Here is a 27,352-nt window from a genome sequence, read left to right as displayed (position 1 = left end):
GAGTGTCCTTATTTGGTGCAGAGTGCTGTCCATACACTTGTGGGGAATTTAATACCGATCCTGCCCACTTCGTGCCGCAGAGCTGGCGATGGGTCACGGAGCCCAGGGATCTTGAGGATTCTGTACTCCTAGGTGACCTTGGATCAACAGTATCATTGGCTTTTTGCACAGTCTACTTTAAAAAAAAGTCGTGTTCTGGAGACCACTAACAATACGGGGTATTGTTCATTAAAGTGGTGTTATGACCAAATAAGTTTAGAAAACACTGAACACCTTTAATGTACAAATATGTGTAATGAAGCTGTAAGAAAGACATAAGGTATGCAGGATTTCCTAGTTTTTTCCTCGGGGAAGGGATGCTTGTTGAATCTACTATTAGTCCCACAGAACATCTATTGGCATCTTGTGGGATCTCAGTATTCAGTGGAAAACTGTTTGAGAAATGCTCACATAATGTCATTTTCTAGGCCTTGTCAAGTCGATAACAGGAAGAGGCAGTTTCCTCCCACCTAAAGGTAAAGGAATGTCAGAGAGGCTTAATCACCACCCAGAGTTTCATACCTTTTCTTTGTCTTTGTGCAATTATGTTGCCTTTATACTAAACTTTCATTGAGCCAAGCTGTGTGTGCGTGTGTGTGTGTGTGCGCGCGCGCGCACGCGCGCGCACACGTGTATTTTATTCTTAGAGTTTGAGCCTCTGAGAATAATTGTCTTCTCTTCTGCAATGATAATTTTAGATTGAGGCTATGTTTGTATGTGGGTATATGTTTGTGTGGAGAGGTTTTGTTGTTACTAAATATTGGCACAGTCCTGTTACTTAATGAAAATAATTTGCATCTGATTGAACATAGGGTTTACATCTCACCTAGGCAATGCCCAGTATATAGAAATGTTTTCCCTTTTTCCAGTGTTCCCTAGTGTAGAGATCTAGAACAATAGAATTTAACCAACATTCTCGCTGCTCCAAGGCCCCAGTCTTGGCTGAAGCATTATTTGCATTAGCAGTTACCCAGAACTACTGCTGACCCCTACGTGGACATTGTCTCTGTTTGTTAGAATTTTAATGTTGTTTCTGGTTCCTCCCTCACACATGAGGCAGATAGAGATTTTAGAGGGTAATGCCCTAAGAACATGAGGAAATGGAAAAACCTGCTTTGATGCCTTCATTTGAGGAGGTGTGTGGGCTTTGGAATCAAAAGGTGGCTTGGCTTTGAATCCAGGCTCTGGGATTTTCTAATTGTGTGATGTTGATCATCGTTTTAACTTCTTGTAGCTTCAGTTTCGCATCTTCAAAGTGTGGGCAATTCCTGCATCTTACTGTTGCTGTGAAACTTAAATGAGATAATGTATAGACAGCAATTAACAGCTTGGCAAGTCACAAACACATACCAAAAATCAGCCCCTGCAATGGATGTTTCTCCTTCAGGGAGAAGTGACTGCAATGGATTGTCAGAAACTGATCCCCAAAAGGCAATGCCAGAGTACAGACCTTGGAGCACCTTATAACCAGCACCCCTCACTCAGTGAATAAAAGAGAGGATGGGTCTCACAGAGTGAAACAACTAGCCCAGCTCGCAGGCTGTCCCTCAACTCTGTGGCCCTTCTCCATTCTCTTGATCTTCTATAGCACACATCACTTTCTATTATTAAAAAAAAATTGCTCGCCTGCTTACCTGTGTCTCCACCACTAGAACATAAGTTCCATTTAGTTCAGGGACTGTGCCTGTGTTGTACTGTCCTAGATCCTCAGCATTGAGCACAGTGAATGCAGTGAGGAGTTATCCTGCCGTTTTTCATGGAATGAATGAATGAATGAATGAATGAGTTCAAGGATGTGATTGTTGAGAGAGACACACATACACACATGGACACCTGTCACCAGATCAAACTCTGCCATTTATTTAAGTACCATTATACTTAGCATCCAGGATGTTTGAATTCGTGCCTTACTTTTCAGGCTCTTCACAGGGAGGCTCAACATTCACTGCTAGTAGGCTCTTGTGGGGTTTTAAGCCCTGGCCTAGCCAGTGTCATGCCTATTGTGGCCCATCTTATTTGATTCTCATGGAGGATAGAGACTGCTGTTTACCATTCTTGGCACAGGGGGTCCTGGAATTGTCTGTAGTCCGTCGCTATGGGCTCTTCCGAGAATGGATCACCTGAAGCAATCATGTCAATTATGTCTATTTTCATCAGTCTTGTCCCCCTAACTTTTCACTAGTAAGGAAAGTGAGGGGGAAGTAGTAAGTTGTAATAGAAAGAGATAGCTTTGAGTCAGAAAGACTTGGGTTTCACTCCTAGCTAATTTATCTTGGGCGAGTTGCCCAATCTCATAGGATCTCAGCTCCTTGGCTGTAAAATGGGTGAAGTACCTGCATTGTATGGCTGAAATGAGCTGTATTTACAGTATACATAATATGGATATCATACTAGCAGCTATACTGGTAAATACTGCCTGTGGTAGTGATGTCCTCACTGAAAAATGGTATGGGTGGTTGTGTGTATGTGAGTGGAAATCACACTGCAAACTGGGGATGTAGCATTGAGTGTACCACGACTGAAACGGTGGTCTTCTTGGCTGGACTTGGGAAGACTTTCTCTTAATTATGTCACCAAGAGCTTGGGATGTAGGAAATGGCAACGAAAGAACGGCTCATTTACCACAGCTTGATACGGCTTCTTAAGTGAGTAGATTATTCCATATTAAAGCAAATGTATCTAAATTATTTTTTAGAAACCTCAAGCTGTGAACTATAAATAACAAATTCCTTGATTTCTACAAAGTAAACTGATAATGAGGACATGTTAGGATGCATGCTGCGGGTTAGGGAGTGTATATGGTGCCATCACACCAGCAAGGACCGAAAGGCAAGCCTTGGTGTTTTCTAGTTTATAGTGAGCCTGAGTTCTCTACACACTTGATATACTACCTTAGCATTAGAGCCATTAAGATAACATAGGTACGCCGTTTCCTGTTAATTTGTCTTCATTATGACTTTCGTAGTATATCCAGCCCATTTTTATATCTGTCTGCTTGAAATTCATAAATGTACATCTCTTTGGCTATGTAGGCCTCTAGTTGCATGAATACTTATTAGTGTCTGTGTACTTATAATCCTATTTATGTACATTTTTTTTGCACATATAGTTAACACTTCAGGTAATCTATAAGATACATGGAAACTTTGACCTGAGATCACTTGAAAAGAGTATAAAAATTCAACAGGTCACAAAATCGTCTGGAAAGAACCCAAGATAGGAAGATAGCACACAATAAAGTTAAAGCCATTGACTGGCCGTGGTCATATAAGCAGGACCTTCTTGCATCTAAGCTGAGAAGCATAGAGAAAATGAATGGGACAGAAAGATACAAGAGAGAAGACAAGCAGGCAGAAGGGGAAAAAAAGAAGGAAAAACAAGAGCTGAAGGCAACAAAGCACAGAGAAAGTAAAATAACAACCAAGAGTAAGAAATAGAATTAGGATTTTCAAAGAGTTCTTCCAGTTCATTAGGCTGAAATCCTTTTGTTTTTTTAATGTTTATTTAGAGAGAGGGTGAGCATGTACACAAGGGAGGGGTAGAGAGAGGGAGAGGGAGAGAGAGAAGAGAGAGAATGAATCCCAATCAGGCTTCATGCTGACAGCGCAGAGCCCAATGCGGGGCTCAATCCCACCAACTGTGAGATCATGACCTGATCCAAAATCAAGAGTTGGTGCTCAACGGACGGAGCCACCCAGGCACCCCTGAAATCCCTTTTTAATGCATCAGGGTCATGAAAGAGGTGGCAGAAAGAATGCCTAAGCAGCGTAGCCGTCTCGTGCCCGTCACCGGACGCACACACTCAGTATCCCACAGTCCGGTGGTCTCCCAGAGCTGCGCGGTATTGGCATCTTTCCATCAGACTTGTGCACATTTCTCAGACCACACATTATGGTTTCCATAAGTGACAGCTGCAACATATATTTGTGTCATCTCTCAATAACTACACCTGAATTTTACACAGACTTATAAAAGATAGTAGTGGTGTGCACCAGTTAAACTCAATTGAGTTCCAACATGTAGACTCCACCTAAGATTTTCATGTAGCTTTCTATTGCAACCAGTCAGTACCTATCACTCTTTTTTTTTCATTAGACAACAATGCCTTGAAATCACGAACATAAGCCACTCGTAGAAGAACTTGGTACAGATTTTATTGTAAGTGTGAACTACTGAGATTCAGCCAAGTATCTTCCCCTCTACTCCCACATTTATTTGTTTTTTTGTTTTATTTTATTTTTGGGACAGAGAGAGACAGAGCATGAACAGGGGAGGGGCAGAGTGAGAGGGAGACACAGAATCGGAAACAGGCTCCAGGCTCTGAGCCATCAGCCCAGAGCCCGACGCGGGGCTCGAACTCACGGACCGCGAGATCGTGACCTGGCTGAAGTCGGACGCTTAACCGACTGCGCCACCCAGGCGCCCCCTCCCACATTTAAAATGAATCTTGTGCCATTCTGACCACAGTTTTTACCAGTCTTAAGATAATGTTCAAAAAATGATGAGGTACCACTCTTTATAACCAACCATCAACTTGAGCTTTGAATTAACACGAGTTCTGGCAATTTGGTTTTTACCAAATGGTTTCTCCGGTGAGCCCCGATTGCCTGTTTCACAGGAGGAAGAGAGGTTTTTGTAAGATGTTTCTGTTCTCCTCTTCAGGCTTGCAAAGTCTGTCCCCTTCCTTTAGTTTTCTGCTCTAAGATTTGGGCTTGCTTTCTCTTCAAATGAAAAATGGACACCAACTGTTGAGGAAATAGAGAACCTTTATTTGTGTAGAAACAGTCCTGAGAAGGCACTTTTCTCCTTTATGTGTCTCCAGGGAAGCTGTGGAATCAACACACCTGTGCCTTAGCTCAGGTGGCTACTGTTTACCCTCTAGATTTACAGGCATATCCAAGCTTCCTCGGGGGACGGTGTCTCTAGAAACATGAACACTTCACGTACACACTGCTTCACATAAACGTGTTCTTTAGAACACAACAAAATATGCTGTTCGAAAAGCATATTGAGTTTTATTGCAGGACGTTAGAGGCATCTCCACCGTAACAGAGTATGAGATTGTAGTATGCGTAGTCAGCCGGTACTCACAAGCAGCAGGCTGGCCAACATGTGGGTGTGAAGCCATCCTGGGCTGTCAATTACGCTATTCGGACGCCTAAGGCCCACGTAGAAGACATGCGTGTTAAGCTAAATGGAAGTCTACGTGTGACCGGAGAGGGGTCTGCTTTATCACTTGATCACTTGTGTGCCTCAGCCTTCCGTATTACTGGTGTCACTCTCACTCAGGCTCTAATTGCCTAATATATGAGTTATCGCTGCAGACTCTGATTACTTATTCTCTTTCAGAGAAAGCATGTGTCTTAACCATGATTTGCAAGATCCCGTATGATCTCGCCTTCTGGTATTGTCTGGCCTCATCTCTACCTAGTTTTCTCCAACCACACTGGCCCCTTTGTCACTTTTTAAACATCCCAGGGCCCTCACGCCTCTGGGCTTTGCACTTGCTGTTGACCCCTTTGCCCAGAATGCTTTCCTCCCCAGGTATCTGTATGACAAACCCGTACACTTCCTTCTGACATTTCGCAGAATGTATCTGCTTGTTGAGACCTTTCCTGGCCAAATTCCCTCTACTCTTGGTATCTCTCCTATTCCTTATTCTCTCTTTAATTTTTCTCTTTAGCACTTATTTCCATCAACATAATATGTATCTATTTATGTATCATATATATCGTATATCATATATATATATATTTATGTATCATTTTATTGTCTGTCTCTACTAGGACTCAGTAATCTCCATGAGATTAAAACAATTTTTGTTGGTATTTTCTTCACTGCTGTATCCCCAGTGCTTGGCACCTACTAGGTGCTTGGCATTTACTGATTGACCCTGTTAATAAATTACTTCTCTCATTTCCTTTTGCCTTCCTTCTGCTTTCGGGTAGTGCTACCTAATGCGACCAGATTAAATGATGATTTTTGGCCACTTTCGTCTCAACAACCCTGTCCATATTCCATTGCCCATTAGATAAAATTTGTGTTTCTCAGCCTAGATTTAAGAACTTCAGCAGTCTTTTCCTGGCTCACCCTTCTAGCCTGATCTGCATCACCTAACCGGGACTTCTATTTGGGAAGACTGGCCTACTTGCTGGCCCCAATTCTGTCTGGCATGTTTCCTCCCCACCCCCACAACCATTACCCAAGTACAGATTCCAGTTTAACTAGCCTGTAGATACAGGTAGAGTAACATGAGCAGCAGTAACACAGACTTTCTGTTCTCTACCCACTAAGACCTCAGTCTTCTGCACGGTAACCTTCCCATCCAGGGTCCCCAAGGCTCCCAGAAGGCGTCTCATTTGCGACCCAAAAAGTAGTACAGCTGTAATCACCACGAAGCCTCTGTGCTGTTTTCCCTCTCTGTGCAGAGGTCTCCTGTTCCTCAAACACCTGTAAGGTAGCTCATTTTTTCTTTTGGGGTTGCCTGCTGTGAGAATGCCTGTGTCCTGGTGGACATTTTGTCTCATAATCCCAAGGCCACCAGTTCTCCAGACTGGGGCTCGGGCAGGGGCTTGAAAGGGAGAACGCCCTTCACTGCAAATCCTTCCTCTTTCCTCCCTCCCTTCCTTCTGGAATGTCTACTGGGCTCCTACAGTGTTTAACCAGGGCCTCTGGGGGATAGTTCTTTGCCATTTTTCTGACAGTCCCTCATGACACAGCTCCTCTGGCCTGTTCACACAGCCAGCGGCCCCACTGCTCACCTCTGTGCATGCCCTACTCACGTGACCTCCACCTGGGCACACACAGAAGCCTCCACACTCCAGCTTCCGACCTGGCACCCAAGAACTCATGCCAGTGGACACCTGTGAGCCCAGTGACTCTGTACCCCAACAGACGTGCCCAAGCCAGTCTCCGTTCCTTTGGGAGATGTCACTGTGTGCTACATAATGAGATTTTGGCTTGCTCTCTTTTGGGGTGCCCTTGATTTTTGAAATGTTTATCTTTTAAGGCCCAATTCAAGAATTTGCTTTTCTGTCAGGTCCTTTTTACTGACTCAGCCTCTGAGAGCTTATCCTCCTCTAAGCGATGACTTTCACTGTCTGAGCTGCTCATTTAGCATTTAGCTCTGTGTGGCCTTCTCCGTTAATGACTGTTTTTTTTTTTTTTTTTTGGTTTTCTTTTTTTTTTCCGAGTCCTTCCTATCTCCTCATGTGGCTTGCCAGCTTTTCCTAGGAAAGATAGAAGCTCCTCCCTCTTTACTTCCTGCACTGCATATAACATTGTCTTACCTTCGTAGGCATGGTTAAAATTGTTTATTGACTAAACACGTTCATAAATATCCTTTAGAAAAGTCAGGGGTTATGGGGCGCCTGGGTGGCGCAGTCGGTTAAGCGTCCGACTTCAGCCAGGTCACGATCTCGCGGTCCGGGAGTTCGAGCCCCGCGTCAGGCTCTGGGCTGATGGCTCAGAGCCTGGAGCCTGTTTCCGATTATGTGTGTCTCCCTCTCTCTCTCTGCCCCTCCCCCGTTCATGCTCTGTCTCTCTCTGTCCCAAAAATGAATAAACGTTGAAAAAAAAAAAAAAAAAAAAAAGAAGTCAGGGGTTAGCATTGTTTCGGCCGCACGGAAAACTCATTTATGTAGGGCATCTCAGACCATCGTGACTCCAGAGGACAAGCATATGCAGGTTTAGGTGTACTTGAGTGTAGCACGAGTATTTTTGTGCACCCATTTACATGAGTCCTCGATCCAGCCTTCTGTTGTTCCTGCACCTTCTCTTTCAGATATTCTGGGGTACACCTGGCATTTAGAATCTAGGGTGTCAACGGTGAAAAGCAGCTATCTCAGAGGGATTCAGCCCTCACCGAGACCTTGTCTGCCCAGAGGACACAGGGCACAGACACACAGGACCTTGGCAAATGAAGGTCTTGACCTTCCAACATGGGCCAACAGTCCTCATGCTGAGGGCTGGCCCCTTTAACACGAAGCAAGGTCTCTTTGCGGTAGATCCTATGCGGCAGCTTTGAGAGTACCTTTGAGCCACAAGCTCCTCGAGATGTCCGGCGTTTTGCTCCTTGGCCCGGGATTTTTGAAATCTTGTTGTCCTAGACTTACTTGATGTAATGAGGAACCACAATAGGGGTGCACCGGGACTTCAGCTGAGCCACCCTCCTGATTTGTCCGAAATGTCCTGTTGGAGGAAAAGAGGAGCCAGAGTGAGTGACCATGGAGGCTGTGCTTGGCTCTGAAATCGTATTAATGGAACTTCCAGATAATGTCATTCTTCATTTTTCCTAATACCAATTTACAGATTGCATCCCAGGCTCCCCAGAGAAGCAGAACCTGCCAAGTATGCTTGTCATTTCTTCTAATTAGGTTTTTAAATAAATCAAAGAATCTTGTTTTCATTTACCTTGGATTATACAGCGACAGTGTTCTTGTTCCTGTGCCCATAGAGGCATTCCCCACTGAAAGGACACCGAATTCCTGACACTCCAGAAGCTGAGGAGCCCCTTCCCTCCTCTCTCCTGAGCACTCCGTTCTCCCACCCCTGGAGAGGAAATGGCCTTACCCAAGCCCTGTTGCCTCTCCTGTTTCTCCCTCCCACCAAAGTGCCGCATAGACTGAGCTCTGTGGCTGAAAGGGAGCAAGAAGGAAGGATACAATTCTTCTTGCCTTACTTGCACTTTCCCCTTTTCCTGATCTCCAGCCCTTCCACGTATCTATTCCTTTTGGCATGATTCTTTGGATCTGGGATAAGCAAAGGAGCTAAGTAATCACTGAGAAGAAGAGAGCTGGCCAGAGCCCGAGGCTAAGCCCATTCCCACAGCCCCAGCCCCCCATCTTTTTCTGGCTCTGTGCCCCATCTGGGTCCTTTCCCCAGAGTGCCTTCTCTGCCCCTTTCCCTGCTCCCAGCATGATTGGGTCTCTGCCTGGAGGAACCCTTCCCTGTCCATTCATCCTTTTATCACTGTGACCTCATTGTTAGAGGTGGAGCTCCAGAGAGCAGTGATTCCTTGCATTGGGTCTGTCTGGGAACCCTGTCTGGAGAGAGATGCTCTGAGCCCGAACTTTGGCCCGCAGCGGTTCTGGTCTCTAAGCTCTCCTGAAACAGGGAGACCAAGACAGGGTTGCCATGCCAGCTTTGAGGACTCTTGGGTATTTCCTCCCACTTCTCCGCTCCTGATCTGGTCCGCACCTGTGGATTCGAGTGGGGGTGACAGCAGGGGGTGTATCCTTAAGAACACAGCAGGAGAGATAAGGTCAGCAGGCAGGTAAATTTGGTCCATCTTCAGGGACAAACAGGTTTGGTGTATGTCTTGTTGGGAAGGGGCACAGCCGGCCTTGTACATGCTTCTTGGGGTCAAAGTTCAGACTGTTAGGGGTAATAATTCAATTGCCTTGGGCACTAAGAAGCCCCAGCCCTTTTACAAACCAGAGGCCTGTACAGCTGGGTCTCCTTTCCCTTCCCTCCCCTTCGCTCCTCCCTCTTCCCTCCCTCTTCTCTCTTTTCTTTCTATCAAACCTCGTTCACTATCACCAGATATTCATTGCTACTTAGAGAAAATCACATCTCTGGCTCAGAGGAAGAAGCTATAGCTTTCTTGGTGGTGCGTATGAATCAGGGACTTAGGACCAAAGGTGGTAGGTGGGTGGGATGGTGTTAGATCTTGAACTCCTCCACCACTGCTTGCCTCGGATCCTTCTGTCCCAGGCCCAGCTCCCGTGGTCTCAGGCTGAGGTAACGTTACTTCTGTGCTTGATAGGAGCTGAAGTTGGGGAAAGGGCTGTCACTGCTTTGAATGCCAGAGTGCCTGCAGCATGGGGAAACATGGAGGGCCAAGTCAGAACTTATGCAGTCACTATTAGTCTGCTAGTTGGATTGTGTCCACTGTCGGGAAGTACAGCCTATCTTTGTGTTAGTGTTATTTAAATAGATGCTGGTCATGATGTGATAAGATACCATCTGTATTATATCCTCTATTGTCTTAATTTTCATAGATGTTATGTGCGTGTACACACACACACACACACACACACACACAATTTACAACCTAATGGATTTCCTTTGGATGCTAACATTGAAGTAACTTTACGTGATATTTAAAACATTGGCCTTTAAATTCATTGAAGAGAGTGAATTTTAAAAATTTTTAAATTTCAATTTGCAAACATGTGTGGAATGACTTAACGACTTTTTAAAAGTTTATTTATTTTGAGACCAGAAAGAGAGAGAGGGAGAGAGCGTGCATGCATGTGCAAGAGTGAGGCAGGGGAAAAGACAGAGGGGGAGAGAGAGAGAATCCCAAGCAGGCTCCACCGTGGCAGCACAGAGCCTGACAGGGGGCTCGATCCCACCATCTGTGACATCATGGCCTGAGTGGAAATTAAGAGTCAGACACTCAGCCAGCCAAGCCCTCTAGGTGCCCCTTAATGACTTTTTTTTTTACTCAACACTTTTCATAATGAATGAAACATTGGTTTAAATAACTGATTAAGAGATTTTGGGCTTTTTTTTTTTTTTTAAAGGAAAAGTAAATACTTACAGTCTAGATTCTGACATTTTGACTTTGTATTTAGTTTACATCCTCAAATAAAAACTAACATAACCAAGCACAAAAAATATTTCTTTTCTGAGCAATTTCTGCCCAGAAGCTTATTATCCACCTGCTTTGAATAGCTTTGACCAATTGAAACACATAAACCAAGAAGTCAGCAGTTAAAATCTGATTCACTGAAACAATTTTTATTAGTTGAGGGACTAAAATCCATGTATATTTTATTACTATGGGAAAAGACCTTAGGCCTTCACCCAGAATTTACTTAATTTTGCATATGATTATAAACCTTAATTACCTGATTCCTGAGATTATAAACTATTTAGAAACTGTCATTTAAGAAATTAAGGACAACAAAAGATAAGCACAATGACACTGAAGGGACCTCTAGTTTGTTACAAAAATAACCATTTTTTGTAGTAAAATGCTTCATGTTGATTCAAGGAACAACAAATGTTGGTGAGGATGCAGAGAGAGAGGATCTCTTTTGCATTGTTGGTGGGAATGCAAGCTGGTGCAGCCACTCTGGAAGACAGTATGGAGGTTCCTCAAAAAACTAAAAATAGAACTACCGTACGACCCAGCAGCTGCACTACTAGGCAGGCATTTATCCAAGGGATACAAGTGTGCTGTTTCGAAGGGACACGTGCACCCCCATGTTTATAGCAGCACTATCAACAATAGCCAAAGTATGGAAAGAGCCCAAATGTCCATTGACAGATGGATGGATAAAGAAGATAAGGTTTATATATACAGTGGAGTATTACTCGGCAATCAAAAAGAACAAAATCTTGCCGTTTGCAACAACATGGGTGGAACTAGAGGGTGTTATGCTAAGCGAAATTAGTCAGAGAAGGACAAATATCATATGACTTCACTCATGTGGAATTTAAGATACAAAACAGATGAACATAAGGGAAGGGAAGCAAAAATGCTATAAAAACAAGGAGGGGGACAAAACATAAGAGGCTCAAAACACAGAGAACGTTATTATTGCATTATATATATGCTAACTAACTTGAATATAAATTAAAAAAATAAGTAATTTAAAAAATGCATCGTGTTGTAGTGTTTATGAAGAAAAATTCAGATTATGGTCTGTATATTCTGGCTCTAAAGGCATGAGAGTATGTATTTTCTAATGGTCTTTTAAAACTCAATATCATTTAAATAAAGTTGGTTTTATAACTGAAGCACTTGACTTCATACGTTACCATCTGGAGAACATGCCATACTGAATTGTTCATGTGAATGATGTTGGTATATTTACATGTTATCCCAGAAAGCTGAGAGAGGACATGTCTTAACCTTGTGGTTGTCAAACTCTTACTATTAGCCCACATCCCTTTTTCAAAAGAGATTATGACAGTGACCTCTGAGGAGCCTCTTAGAGTCCCTGGAGCCCCACAGGCGCAAAGCCAGATCGGAGCAGGGGTTATTGGTAAGGAAGGAGGCTTTTCAGGCATCCTTAAATCATACCCATCAGTGATCACCTACCATGAGTGGAATTGCTGTGTTTGTCTGCAGCGTGATCTCCCACGGGGTTGGTGGATAGTGTGTAGACTGGAATTCACTCCAGTTTCCTTAGCATCACTGCCATACTGAGGAGCGGCAGGACTCAGGTGCCCCATGCACTTTCTGCAGGTGGTGCTGCATCAGTGATCTGTACCAGGAGATCTGAAGGAAACAGGAGAGCAGCACGAATTTGCTTGCGGGAAATCTGCTCGTGAACATTTGCAAACTAGAATTTTCTTATTGTTGCCTTGAGTGCTGCTGCTGCTTCCACTACTGTTACTTCCTCACCTCCCTCGCACACCCCCTCCCCCTCCCCCCCCTCCCTCCTCTCTTTTTAGTAGTAGAGCGGAGACACTTTCCAGTAGTGTAACTAGATGCCTGGATCTCCCTTATCTTTTGCTCTTTGAAAATTCAGTGGATTGTCCAACTGACTTCATGTTCCAGAACAGGCATGTCCCCAGGCAGAGGAGACCGTCTGCAGGCAGGGTCCCTAACCCCTCGCCAGCAGGGTGAGACCGCAGGTTGGGTTGCCCCAGTCCCGCACGGTTCTAGGCACTTTGTGGGAGTCAGACACCAGCGTGCATACCCCGCGTGGAGCGAGTGGAAGCATCCAGGAGGCAGGAGGCTCTAGTTGCGTTCCCGATAACTGTCCCTTCCAGGGGGGTGGCTTGCAGTCCCTTTGAGTCTTCTTTGGCAATAGTAATACTTCAAGATTTGGCTCAAAAGTGATTATCTCAGCAAGGGAAGCCACACATCAGAAGAGGGCAGTTTGCCAACAATCTATACTAGCACCTTTCCCAAGAAAGGCAAGGCCTTTCACACTCGAATGCTTTGATTCACTATTTTACAGATTAGCCTTGTTATAATAAGCTGCTTTCAGTGCTCAAAGCCCACAGTGATTCCTGCAGACCTACCTTCTAGCCTGTGCTTTGCAGGGAGGCCTGAGCATTCCCAGCTAGGATTTCCGTGGAGCTGGCAGTGTTAAGATTCCACCTGTTCCTCTTTGACCCTGCTGCTCGTTTTGTATTGTTAGAGAAAAGATACACCCCAGAAAGTATATTTATTGTTCGTTGAAACTGGCGGTGCCTGTCAGAGAGGCCAAATTGTGTGATGCTCACGATCTTGTGAGCTCAGAGCTAGACTCCCCGGCGGTGCTGTGTCCTAATTACGAGACCTTGGGCACATCACTTACTGCGCCACAGCTTTGTCATCTGTAAAATGGGAGTAAAAATGCTACCTATTTCTTAGGGTTGTGGAGATTGAATGAGTTACAATTTGTAAAGTGCTTCTAAGAGTGCCTGACTCATAATGAGTACTACATTCATGTTAGCTGCCGCTGCTGGTATTGTTACTACTTATTGCTATTGTCAGGCGTGAGAGTTAGGTTCTCCTCTTAAGTTTCCCCAAGATGTGGGTGAAGACCCAAGTAGCTTAGTGTAGATTTGTGGCTGGGATAGAAGCCTGAAGCTATTGGCCTCTTGAAATGTCAACTCTTGGCAGTCGGGAAAGAGTGCCTGTTTTGAACTTAGACCTCATTCTGGATGTTGGTCCTGCTGCTTAACTACTAGAGTAAAAATGTAAAAAAACAAAAACAAAAACCAGAGGATACTAATGCCTGCGGTTGTTAGGTTATAAAACTTAGAAATGACAGAATAAAGAGCCTGGTTCATATTACATGCTCTACTAGTTCTATATAGCAGCTATTATATTTATTATATTCTGGAGAGGAAATCTAGGATCCCCTGAGTCATGGAGATATGGAGGTAGTAGGTAGGTCAAGAAGGACTGTCGAAGTTTGCCCTATTATCGAATGCTTAAGATGACGTTTTAAATTTGCTTACGTTTGCTTTGTTTATGTATACTCTCTTTACTACCAGGGAACTCTTCAGAACAGACTGTTAATATTTCTTCTTGTATTTTGAATTGAATGTTGTAGAAATCGGCCCTCAGGAGGAAGTGTGCGGTCTGTAAAATCGTCGTCCACACCGCCTGCATTGAACAGCTAGAAAAGGTGAGACACCGCCACCTGCTGTAGTGTTGGCTACACTGCAAGTATTTGGACTTCAAAGACCAGGTGTCCTTTCTTATTTCCACCTTTTTCAAGAGAGTGCCCTTTAAAAAAACTGGAAGACCAACATTATTACTGGATTAGTAACAGAAAAGCAGTGCTTAAGGTTAATTTGCTCAATTGCTTCCCAAAGGAAAACTTGGTATCATTTTATGTTGCCTCTTGGGAGGAGGAATGGTAAGGTTAGAGAGAAAAGACTAGTACACACTAATTTTCTTTACAATGACAGACATCGTTACTCACCCATTGGATATTCCACAAGATTTTTTTTTTTAAGAAAAAAATCCATAAGCTCTTTAAAATGATCATTTAGATTCGCCTGATGTTTGTGAGTTTCTTTTTCCTAAAGTGGCTGCAAGGAAGACAACCAGGCCAGAAGCCAGCTCTCCTTCCTTTCTTGGGGTGGTGTTCTGCTTGCACAGCATGAATGTGTGGGTGGGCCGGAGGTGACATCCCCATGGTGTCTTGCCTCCAGAAGACGTAGATTCTGTAGAGTCCATTTAGCGGTCGTTTGTGGGAACGGGAAGGCTCCAGTCATGAGCCAAACGCTGTCCTCTTTCTTGCCTCTCCTTTATTGCCATGTGTGGGTCTCTGTGTTACCTATGTTCTTTTTTTTTTTTTTTTTTTAACCAAATGAGAAGGCTTCATTTCGTTTTTTTTTTTTTTTTTTTTTTTTTTAATTTTTTTTTTCAACGTTTATTTATTTTTGGGACAGAGAGAGACAGAGCATGAACGGGGGAGGGTCAGAGAGAGAGAGGGAGACACAGAATCGGAAACAGGATCCAGGCTCTGAGCCATCAGCCCAGAGCCTGACGCGGGGCTCGAACTCACGGACCGTGAGATCGTGACCTGGCTGAAGTCGGACGCTTAACCGACTGTGCCACCCAGGCGCCCCTGTGTTATCTATGTTCTTGAGCTGCCATGTGTAAATGTGTTGAAATATTGTAATCCCCTGAGACATGCATTATTTCACAAACATATTACCAGTTGTTGCCAACTGGTATTTTGTGGGGACGAGTACTAACATTTTTTTTCTCTCTGTCTCTTTATCTATCTATAGTTTGTTGGGTTTTTTGTTGTTGTTGTTTGTTTGTTTATTTGTTTGTTGCTGTCCCAACCCCATTTACTTATCTCCTCCTTCATTTCTGTACTCCCTTCACTTTATCAAGTAGCTAAAGAAGATGTCCATGTTTCCAGGAGGCCTGCCCACCTAAAAGAAAGGCAGGACTGCAGACTTAAAGAAAAATTTGTGCATGTGAAATCATCATCATCATATTAAATATTTCTCAAGTTTATGTTGCCCTACTTTTTTTTTCAACGTTTATTTATTTTTGGGACAGAGAGAGACAGAGCATGAACGGGGGAGGGGCAGAGAGAGAGGGAGACACAGAATCGGAAACAGGCTCCAGGCTCTGAGCCATCAGCCCAGAGCCTGATGCGGGGCTCGAACTCACGGACCGTGAGATCGTGACCTGGCTGAAGTCGGACGCTTAACCGACTGCGCCACCCAGGCGCCCCTGTTGCCCTACTTTTAAAATCTGCAGCATAGCTGCGTGATTTCAGCTGCCTTGTATGTTTTTTTCTTACTCTTTATCTCTTTTCCTCAAGTTTACAGTGTAAGAGCACTATTGTTTAAAGATTGCTTTCATCAATGAGAAGGAAGAGACGTGGACTGGTGATATAGGATCACTTGGGACCCCCGTAGATTATCTGGGGTGATGATTTCAAGTGTTAAACTGTGGGGCTTTTGTTTTGTAGTCTCACTATGTGTATCATTGTTGATTTGTTCAAGTAAGTCAGTCTAGTCTGATGCTTATCCCTAATATAATGCACTTTTCTTTTTAAATGACAGATTAATTTCAGATGTAAACCAACATTTCGAGAAGGGGGCTCAAGATCGCCAAGAGAAGTGAGTGTTTCAGAACTCGACTTCATATACTACCTTTTGTTTCCCATTGATTCACTGGATTAACAGATATTCGCCTGGATTCAGAACCAAAGTCTAGCTCTGTCCATTCCACATCGGTTTCTTATTAACACATCCATAAATACCACCAGTAAAATCTCCCAGTCTCCTCAGCACGTGTACATTGCCCTTTAGTATTTTCATGAAATGCACTGGGGATGAAGGTTTTAATGAGCAGGTAGGAGGCAGTGGTAGAACTGAAGAGGTAAGAAATAAATGGCATTTTATTGTGCTGTGGTCCATTTTCATTTCATTTTTTTCAATTTTGAGTGGGTAGAAGCTATTCAGGGGGGCAGCATAGTTACTGAGTATTCCCATGAACACTGAAGCCAAACTGGTTTCCATACCAGTCTTGATGCTGTATGATTTGAGGTATCTCACCTAATCTTTCTGAATTGCAATGTTTTCATCTGATAAGTGAGTAAGTGGGTGGTAGATAGGTAGAGAGATCCATGGAAGGACTACATTCAGTGCTCAGTCCTTGACTTCACAGCCAAGTTGTGAAGACAAAGAGGTAAATGGGAAATCATAAGGAAGAGCAATTGCCCTGTTAGTCGTAAGCAGAGGGGAGGATAGGAGAAGAGCTGGGTTTAGACCTAATTTGTCTGTTTAGTTCTTCGAAGAGACTGAGTACATGTTGAAAAGTTAGAGAAGGTAAGACAGTTAGTAGAGGTTCTCAGCCCTCCTGTGTTATCCTGGATAGTTTATCTCCTGGCCCCAAACTGCACTCTCCAATTGGCAAAACAAAAGGCTGCAGTGAGCCCATCCTCCCTGGAACAGAGTTGAACTTTCCAGGTGTTACCATTGTATATGGTGCTTTCAATTAAGAGAAAGTGGAGGAAATGCCATTTTTGTAAAATATACTTGCTCCATTTCACTTACCTTCCTGGTGAGATTATTTTCAGTTCTAAATATAGGTTTGTCTTCTTGGAAACCTTCCCAGCTGGTGTACTCCTCAAACTAGCTCTGTGCACTGATGAATGGGTGAGAGAGGTTAAGACACCAGAGGAAGGGCTTCCTGGAAGAGGTAGCAAGTAAACTGAGACCCAGAGGAGTTATCTTAAGTGAAGGTGTGGTTAGAGGGAGGTTAAGTAGGAGATGAGTGACAGCCTCCTAGACAGAAAGAGCACATGCTCACAAGCACAAAAGTGAGAAAGCATAACAAGTAAGATGTGAAATTCAAGAGATAAGCAGGAGGTAGGCCATGAAGGTCCTTGTAAGCCACATTCCAAGTTGAGTGTTTTATCATCATGGTAATTTGCGGGAGGGTGGGACATTAAACTATTTTAAGCAGAATATATTATTTTGGCTGCAGTGTGGAAGGAATACCATATAGTTCCAGAGCAGCCATATTGGAGTCATGGAGAGAATTTAAGGAGCTGTTCTGGTGGTGATCTGAACTATGAGTAATCCTGAGGGTGAAGAAAATTAGTGGATAGGAACTTGAAGGAAATAAAGTTGACAGGATGTAATAATTGGTTGGATTAAGGACACAAAGAGGAGTCCAGAGTAAACCAGCCTTCTGTCCTAGAAAACCGATGAAATGTTGGAAAATGAGTTGACCTGAGAATGGGTTGGGGAGTTGATGAGTTTAGTTGTAGGATTTTCAAGTGTGTGGTGTCCTTGAGGCCCCAGCTGGAGATGCCCAGTAGACAGCTGAGTGGGTATGTGTGTTTGGAGCTTAAGAAGGAGATTGGGTTAGAGGTAAGACATTTGTGAATCGTCAGCATGCAGTAAGTAAAATTGTGAGAATAGATGAATGTGTAGAAAAGGAAAAGAAGCCGTGTGAGTACAGACTGTGAGTATGGAGAGAGTCCCTGACATCTTATTGACAAATAATGAAAAGGACAGTGTGAAAAAAGACATCTCATTGTTACTAATACAGGAAGATTAGGAGAAAACATGAAACGGAGTACGTTGGGAGTGGAGGTTGTGGAGAGAGGAAGAATAATTGTCCCTGTCCCTTGTCCTCTCCCACTGTGTTTGGCCATTGTATCAGCAATAGGAAGGGTATGGGTCATACATAAGGTGAGGAGAGTGCAAGAAAAATGATAGGCTTGTGGGTACCCTTAATGCCACCCAAGTGCACTATAGCATTGGCCAGAAGATAGCTCAGTAAGTACTCTAATGAAGGAGAAGATTCCTTTAGGACAGTAGATGGAATAGTTTTGTGTTTTTAACAAGAACTTAGTGAATTTCCAATCAGGGGATCCATATGTCCAGTCTTAGCTTCCCCGTCCTTTAATTTCTCTCTTTCTCTAAATAGATAGTGGTAATTGTTGTGCACCATTTTCTACTGCAAGGGGTTATATATTGTTTTAGTTTTTAATAGTGGCATCATTTCTCTTCTGTGAAGCCAGACCCTCCTCCATAAGTGCTTTGAACACCTTTTGTCTTTGTAGCAAGGGCTTGATATATTTTTCATTCCTAAATTTTTACCTCTTTCACCCATCCTCTAGATTATTTCCATCACCGCGAACATGCTCTGACATCTCCCATCTTAAAATAAATGAATGAAAATATTCCTTAACCACCAACTGTGTCTTAGCTGCTGTTCGATTCTCATTTTTGCATTCACTGCTAGACTTCCAGAAAGTGTTGTCTATATAATTGTTTTGATTATATCACCTCCTAGTCATTTTAACTTGTTCTGATCTGGTTTCCACTCTATCTATTCACTGAAATTGCTTTTTTCAACATCTCTTACGTACCAAATCCATTAGATATTTTTCCATTCTCTTCTTATTTAATCTTTCAGATATATTCAAATTATTCACATTCAAATATATTTCAAATATTTTCAAATCCCCTTCTTAAAATTCTCTCCTGCCTTGACCTCTTTCCTAATTTCTTCTTACTTCATTGGATAGTCCTCCCCACTCTCTTTCATTATTCAATCCCCCTGATTTCTGTGTATTTCTCTGGGCTTGGTATTTGGTCATGTATTCTCTCAGCCCACTCTTGTTGAGAGAACTCATCCAATTTCATGGCTTTGAAAATGATGTCTGAGCTGACAACTCCTAATGTAGCAGTTCCAGTCCACACTTCTTGGAGTTCTGTTTGGCATGTCCATTGAATGTATCACAGTCACATCAAATATAACACATTAAAACCAAACTATTTATTAACATCACCATAAAAACTTTTTTTTTTTCAATTTTTTTTACACCTCAGAAAATGAGATGGCTATTGATCCAGCTCCTCGGTCAAAAAGACTGGGGGATCATTGATTCCTTCTCTCCTATATTCCACACATCTAATTCTTTTGCCAGCCCTATCAATTTTATTTATAAAACAGATTTCAAACCATCTACTTATCTTCGTTTCTGTTTTTAGCACCCTAGACTAGGACACCATGATCTCTCTTGACTACTACATTAGCTTCTTCATGATTCCTTGATTTTCCCCTTCAATCCATCCGAATTTGAGAGAGTGATTTTTAAAATGGAAATCAGATCCTGTAATTGTTCCACTGGTTTTCACAGCAGTTAGAATAAAGCCCAATTCTTTATGAAAAGGCCTGTGTAGTCTTGCTCAAGCACACCTCTTCAAACCCATCCAGCTGCCATGTGGACTTTCTTTTAGTTCTTGAGGCATGGACCAAGGTATTCCCCACAGATATTTATGTATTTCACTGTTGTACTAGAAGTCTCTTTATGGCTAACCGTTTCTTAGAGTCAGGCCTCAGCTCCAATATCATCCCCTCTGAGGTCTTCCTTAATGATCTCCTCTAAATAGATTGCACATTGTTCTTTATCAAAGTACCTTGTTCTGCCCCCTCAGAGTACTTTGCATGTCATAATTGTTTATGGATATTACTCATTTGCTTGTTTGTCACCGCCCCCCCGCCCCCGAAGTGTAAGCCTTGGGAGGTCACTCAGGGAATTTGTCCCAAACTCATTGTACCAGGACACAAAGGGTGTGATTTGTTGACTGTCTGTTGACTAAAAGCATTTATAAACGAGTTAATTTCTCCCCAAATGCCTAAGAACTCTTGTTGTAAGAGGACAGTTTGAAGATGAAACTTATGGTAGGCATGACTCATTTGAAATTCTTAATTAAGAGACCTTAGGTAGTTTACTGAATGTAAATGAAAGAACAGTCACTTTAGAAATAGTTTGGCTTGGGTTCAAATGATATTTCTGCTTCTTTCCACTCTGGGTATCTCTAGTTCAGGGATCTAGGGCAGGGATTGTTAACCACAGTACCTTATGCTTTGTGGAATGTCTGACCTATGGAAGGTTTTTAATGAATGTTGGTTGAATACCTCTAAGATGAATCTTTCTGGACCTCAGTTTTCTAAGATATAAGCTATCTGGATTAGGTTATAATTTCTAAGATTCTTTCAAGCAGTCTATGAATAATGTTAGGAATTAAACTTGTCGTTTGAAAAATAAGTGAGCAATTGTGTTATGAATGTCTGCTAATGATACTGAATTATAAACCCTGAAGTGATGTATCACAGATTTTGAATACCCATAAGTAATAGTCCTTTCCTTCCCCAGTACTTGAAGATAGTATATGAATAATTCAGAGATTATCGACGAATAATACAAAGATGTCATGGTGTTAGAAGCCTTACTTTGCTATATTAACAGCAGTATGTCAACACTCGTATTTGTAGTAGAAGGATCCTGAGTCTAATTTCAGTTCCATAATTTAGGAGATGTGAAAAATAGCCAAAAGGAAATAGTGTGAAAAATGAAGGTGCTTGGTAATGAAGGTTAGAAAAGAGAAGTGATTCTGTAGAAATTGTTTTTTTCTTCCCTCTCTGATTGATAATCGTGATTGATAACCCTCCCAAGTGGCAACTACATGATTGAATCATCAAAAATTAGGTTGATAATTCCATTCCACTCAACACATGTTTTTGGATGTTTGTTCAAACTATATTAAAGCAGCAGCACAAGAAGTTTCTTTTAGGCCTGTGAAGACCTGTTAATAAAAGGATGCTTGACCTCTCAAATCAGAGCTATGGATGGGAGACAGTTATTCAGTTTCTTCTAAAGTAGTGCTTTTGTTTAAGTTACTTTATCTGTGTCTTAATTTGTAGCCTATTTTCTAGAAAAATGATATTAAAAATATTTCACAACTTTCTGAGTCATATGTTAATATTTAAATAAACAATTTAAAAATGTTCCTTTCTATTCCCTAAGTAGGTTAAACTACATGGTATTATAAATCTGTGTACCAAATGACACATGTTGCAACCATAAATGATTCATTAAGTCAGTCTTATAATTTCTAAATAATTGTTGATTCCTGGAAATTGTTGGTTTAATCTTTTGATTAGAGCTGTCACTAGCTAAATAACCCCATGAGTCAGCCATGATTTCATAGGCAATTGCATCAAATTCTTCCAACATTTCCCTCCTTAAATTGATAGTCATTAGGTGATGTATAATCTCCGTAAGTGGAAAATTTCTCTACCATCAATGATATTGTTCATTTTCCCACAGCTTTTGCTAAACTAACAGCAATTACAGTAAATTTTTCTCTCTTATAGTACTGATGTTTTTGTATATTCAGTGTTTCGACTACTGTCATTGAAATCATTTACTGAAGGAGCTTGATCCTGAGCTTTCGGAGCAGAGGAAAGGCACAGCAACGTGGTGGTTAAGAGCATAGGCTCCTTTGCCAGCCTGCCTGGGTTGGAATCCTTGTTCTCACCCTTACATCTGAAGTATCTGCTCAATCCCTTAGCTTTGTAATTTGTGAAAGGAGGGTGATCGTGATAAGTCAGGTAAAAACCTCCGATAATGTGCTCTATGGTGTTGTGAATTGAGATAGGGTGTAGTTGGCAACTGGCCCAGTCCTCCCCAGCCCTATTCTTAGGCAGTGGGCTGGAGGGCCAGCAGGGTCCAGCAACTTCAGCCCCAGTGGGTACTTTGGGCACTGATAACTGGGCAGATTTCTGACTTGCTGCCGCTCTCCTGGAAGCCACAGCCAGCCATGGGACCCAGCATCGTTTGTATGGTATTGAAGTTCATACAGACAACCACCACCAGTTGAGCACAGCCCAGGATTCTGGGTTTGCTCAGGCAACGTGATTTGTTTTCAAAAGAGCGCTCATTGGAGGAGGATCCTGGAGACCTTTTATGTCAAAAACGAACATTCTAGTTGATTAATAGTAAGAGGGGGTAGAAATGGCTTCCAGTGTTGAGGGGGTAGGGTGAGGTGCTGTGGCATTCGGGGAGGAGCCAGGAGGATGGTGGGGGAACTAAACTAATTTATCAACAAATATAGGAATATTTCAGTATTTTCACAACAAATGGGATTTTTCTGGTACATACTGACTGGCATCTCTACTGATAGAAATTTTCATGAAAATTAAAATAATTATTACATTTAAAGTATCTTAAAAGTGCCAGGCACACAGTTAGTACTCAAGAATATTATTACTAGCTTCTTTCTGAGAACAATATGAGAATTGTGTCCTTGTGTTAATTAAATTGCCTCAGTGGGGAAAGCAAGACAAAAATTAGACTAATTAGTGGGACCGTTATGCTTCTTTATATCTTATTACGTTCAAAACACCATTATTCCTCCAGGCTCTTTGTTTAAGCTTTAGCTTGAATTGATTTGACATTATGAAGAGAAACAGAGGTGGCGTTTTAGAACTGATAATGCTAATGTTTGTCAGAAGTAGTTTTGTCACTCTGGATTTCATGTGTTGATATAACATTTGTTTTTCCTAACACGGATCTATTTCCTGTATACCTGTATACTTAAAACAGTGCCTGCCAGATAGTAGACATCTAGTTAAGTATTTGCTGAATGACTGGATATATATTAGAGGGCCTTTCAAAGGGAAAATATGGGTTGTGGCCTGATGATGGACATGTTAATATAGGCTCAAGGGTGTTTTCTCAGAAAAGGACAGGAGGAAAAAAGAAGTATTTTAGGTGTATTGGTATAAGAGGGATGAGTTGTATGTAAGTTTATCGATACCATTGGGCCCGAAGACAACTTTCTCTCCTATGATATATCCTAACAGCAGTGGTAATGGGTCTCCTTGACTCCTTGCCCGAGAGTGACTGTCCATTTGGGAGGAAAAGGGCTTTCATTGTTTCCTAGGGCCCAAGATAAGAATAGACCTTGAAAGCTGATCTTGTTTAGAGAACCCAAGGACAGTTGAAACACAATGTCATTGCAAAAAACGTCACAATGGGCCACATCTCTTGCCGTCTTCGTCATCTTTCTCCTTCATCTTTTCTTTGCCTTCACTTTTGCGAGTGAAAGATTCTCATCCTCTGTGTCCTGAATGAGGAGATCTGTTTTTTTTTTTTTTTTCTGAGAATTTAATTTCTTAAAGTTCTTCCTAGCTTGGATGTTTAATACAGTGCCTGCCTGGCATATATAAAGCATTCAGTACATATTTGTTTTTAAAAATAGATGGGGTTTCATCTTCCCTTCACCTTTCACTTCTCTGATGGCATTTCAGTCACCTCCCACATCTGCACAGCATTTTACTAGGAAGAAAATGGAGGAAGAGCTTCACAATGTGGCCACGAGGAAGACGTGGAGGGAGGACACGATTCATGATTTCTACAAATACGGAAGATCCCTGGGCATGGGGGTAGCTTCGGGTTTTCCAAGTGGATTGATATTTATTGTCAAACAAGTCATACATACACGTGTTTGGTATTGTGCTAATACGGGCTTAGGTTATAGTTTAAGGAAATCTATATGCTTAAACATTTAAAAAGCTAATAATGGGCTTTGCAAATTTAAACGTACTCTTTTACTTTTGTTTTCCCACAGAACTTTGTGCGTCATCACTGGGTGCACAGGCGTCGGCAGGAGGGAAAATGTAAGCAGTGTGGTAAGGTAAGGGGCCCGGCACCCCATGGCCACCGTAGGAGTCTCCCCAGGCCTTTACAAGTGCCCCAGGTAGATACATCCTGTCACCCAAATCCAGTGCTCAGTACGTGTCTTCATTCCTGAAAGGCTTTATATCTCCAGGTCCCTTTCCTTAGGAGGGGTTTTAGTCGTTGTGGAACTCACTGCAAGAGTCAGGGGTCTTAATACCGGTAGTATTAAGTATTAAGTATTTTACGACAGATGGATACACTTTTAAGCCTTGTCGATGGCTTAAAAAAAAAAATAACACTTCCTATTTTGTGACAACCCCCTTCTGAGGACTGCTGGCCCATCACACTCCTTGCTCAGCAGCAGAAAATCAGTGGGTTGTTGAGCAGCACTATTTTTGTTGACACATTATTGTGTTGAACAGAACTCAACACAGGAAGGACGACACAGAGGCAAGAAATGTATTCCGGTTCCTGGAAAGAGATGGCTTCCTCATCTGTGGCTATTTATGTCTACTCTGTCTCTTGGTGTGACCTGTGAAAGGCCTCTTGGGGTGCAGGGCTGCTGGGAAAAGGAAGGTGGGGTGGGTCCTAAGACCACATGCTGTGAAACTCCCTCGATGCCACATGTTAGTGACCCCAGCAGATTTGGGTTATGGCTCTTTTCATTGTACAGAGATCTACTTTAGGAATAAAAGGACCCTCTGGGAAGGTTAAACTGGTGGTGAATCACACTACAAAGATTTTTTTTAGATGTTTCTCTGTTTGTTTTGAGACGGAGTGAGAATGTGAGTGGTGGGGAGGGGAAGAGGGAGAGAGAGAGAATCCCAAGAAAGCTCCACACTGTCAGCAGAGAACCCATCACGGGGCTGGAACTCAAGAATCATGAGATCATAACCTGAGCCAAAATCAAAAGTCGGACACTTAACAGACTGAGCCACCCAGGCGCCCCACAGATTAATCAATAGTAAGCTGAACTCAGTAAAGGGAAGTTCTGCTTTGGTAAAGGAAGATAATTGGGGGGAATATTTTACTCATCAATTAATTCCTAATTTGTTTATTTATTCATATGACTTTTTTGGATCACATGCTGGGATGAACTGACCAGTATAGCACTTTTCACCATAGAGAGATACAAGGAAATATTGGCTATCTGAGGTAGGGATATTGACGGTGAGTGAGGCATGGAAAAAGATTAATTTTGCTGTTTTGCCTGGTGCTGAAAGAGAATATCATCCTGTAGCCTCAGTTACCAAGTTTTTCTTTGGAAGGCTACATACCTTTGCTTCCAGGGTATGGCCTTCCATTGTAATTGGATTATCTCCTGAGTTCACAGTGACTTGTAGCTGGTTCCTTTCTAGTCTGTAAAGAGGCGAGATGAAATAGGTTGAAAAGGGAAGGAGGTGAAAGGAAGAGGAGGAGGAGGAAGTAAAACAATTCTTATTCTTAGCCATTTTAAGTGGTTGGGAAGAAGCAGGTTAGTCCTCTGTTCTTTCATGACCTTCCTTCATTGGCTCCATCTACCCTACGCTTTCTGATGGTGTCTTTGGGCTTGTGGACTTTCTCTTGCTTAGTGGATTGTAGACTATCTACAACTTTCCCATGAGAGAGAGAGAGAGAGAGAGCGAGAGCGAGATGTGCAAGAAACTGGTAGACAGGCACAGCCAACTTTGAGTTAGAGATGTGAAAGGTAGGAAGGATCTGGACGATCAAGCTTTTTGCCTTGCAAGCATATCTTCACTGGACATTCTAGTAGCTGGTACTATCGCAATAACTTTCAGGCCATGGTAGAGTTGGAAGAATTACATTACAAGAAAATCAATAAACGTTATATTTTGTGACAGGTATTCCCTAGTGTCACATTATGCTCCATTTTATGGTCTTATGTTCTGTTGGCATGATCAACCAAACCGGGAAGACTGGACTCCCCGTACCCTGAATTGCTGTGGCCATGTCTCCTTCTCCGCTTCCGTTCTCAGGTGGCAGTCTTGGAGTGCTCGAAGCTCTCTGCACATGATAGCTATTAGCTGAGAAGTCAGTGATCCCAACTCTTCACATAATGTTCCCATAATAATGAACTACTATATCCAGTCCCTGTGTATAATCCAGCTACTCACAAATTCTCAGAGACTCAAGCACTGATGGGATGGGACGGGATGGTCTTCGACCTGTGTGTCTCTTGCTGGACAGTAAATAATCCTTTGGATACTGGCTTGTAGTCAGGTTTAGAGGAAAGTTAGTGGCTGTATTTCCACTTACAGATTAGGTGACTAGAAATCAATTTCAAACTCTGGTGCTATGCCTAATTTTCATCAGTCTTACATATCCAGGGATTCTAAACCTACACACACATCCCCAATACACACATGTCCCTTATACATTATTCATAATTTATCCATTGGGATGGGGTGAAAGATAATCACTTCAATTAGCAAAACTTTTTGTTTCATCTGGTAGTTTGTAAAAGTTTGGGGTTGTTAGGGAGTGTTTATAGTTAAAGAGTGTTTGTGGTTTTAGTTTCTAGTTTAAAAAATCAGAATAAAGTAAATATTTGGGCTGCCTTTCTCTTGAGCCTTGAATATGTGTTTGGCTGAGCGTGTGTGGCACTTAATGGGTATCAGATGAGAGAGCTCATGGTTCAGTTGCTCCGTGCTTTAACATTTGCTGACTGGCCTCCATGTTTATGAACATTATATCATTTCACATTGTTTTCATTCATAGTCTCGTATTACATAAGAGTTAGGGTTCAGTCAGAAAAGAGATGGCACACTGAACCTTAAATCATGTCATTTGATGAGTATTTAACAGAGAGAATATTTAAAAAGTGTGAGCAGAGTATAGAGAAACCACAAGGAATAGTGAAGAACTCAGCAGGGAGCCATGGTCAAGTCACGTCTGAAGAGGTGAGGAGATGGAGAGAACCCGTTCACACGAGCTGTAACCTTTAGTCACAAGACTTAGCCAGCTCAGGTGACCTACCAGCTGGGGGGAATAAATACCCCAACTCCACTCACCTTCAATATATCTCCAATGGCCAAATCCAATAGAAACCAGTAGAAACTGTTGAAGCAATCCATAAAAATGAACTCTTTACAATGAGACATGGGATAAAGAAAGATATTGGGTCTGGAGAGGCAGTGGGATTAATCTAGCACATACTGTTTAATGTAAAACTATATTCACTCAATGATGAAAAGAAAGATGCATACTTACTCTGCACACCTATCTCTTACTGACCTTTACCGCATCTATACACTTTATTCAATCAAAGTTCGCTTAGTACTTGAAAAAATTGACAGGCAAAGAAAAAAATATACTCATGATTTTGGCTAATTGGACCTTTCATTTTTGAAGGAACCAAGCATCCAAACTGAGCAGTGTGGTAATTGTGAAAA

The 27,352-nt window shown here is 42.3% G+C and overlaps 1 protein-coding gene across 13 annotated transcripts in view; it reads left to right on the top strand.

Moving 5' to 3' along the window:
• Nucleotides 1-27,352, top strand: part of DGKI (diacylglycerol kinase iota) — a 444,802-nt gene that overhangs the window by 174,349 nt on the left and 243,101 nt on the right. For 12 of the 13 annotated variants that reach the window (XM_045495789.1, XM_045495788.1, XM_045495792.1 and 9 more), the window contains 3 exons: nucleotides 14,049-14,123; nucleotides 16,033-16,089; nucleotides 23,911-23,976. In XM_045495789.1, the coding sequence (XP_045351745.1) occupies nucleotides 14,049-14,123; nucleotides 16,033-16,089; nucleotides 23,911-23,976 (198 nt within the window). The remainder of the gene's footprint in view (nucleotides 1-14,048; nucleotides 14,124-16,032; nucleotides 16,090-23,910; nucleotides 23,977-27,352) is intronic. The other variant, XM_045495795.1, reaches the window with a different exon arrangement.

This window comes from Leopardus geoffroyi, chromosome A2 (assembly GCF_018350155.1).
Source record: "Leopardus geoffroyi isolate Oge1 chromosome A2, O.geoffroyi_Oge1_pat1.0, whole genome shotgun sequence".
In the NCBI taxonomy this organism is placed as follows: Eukaryota; Metazoa; Chordata; class Mammalia; order Carnivora; family Felidae; genus Leopardus; species Leopardus geoffroyi.
The sequence above is the reverse complement of the archived record's forward strand: the minus strand, read 5'-3'. Positions and strand labels throughout refer to the sequence as shown.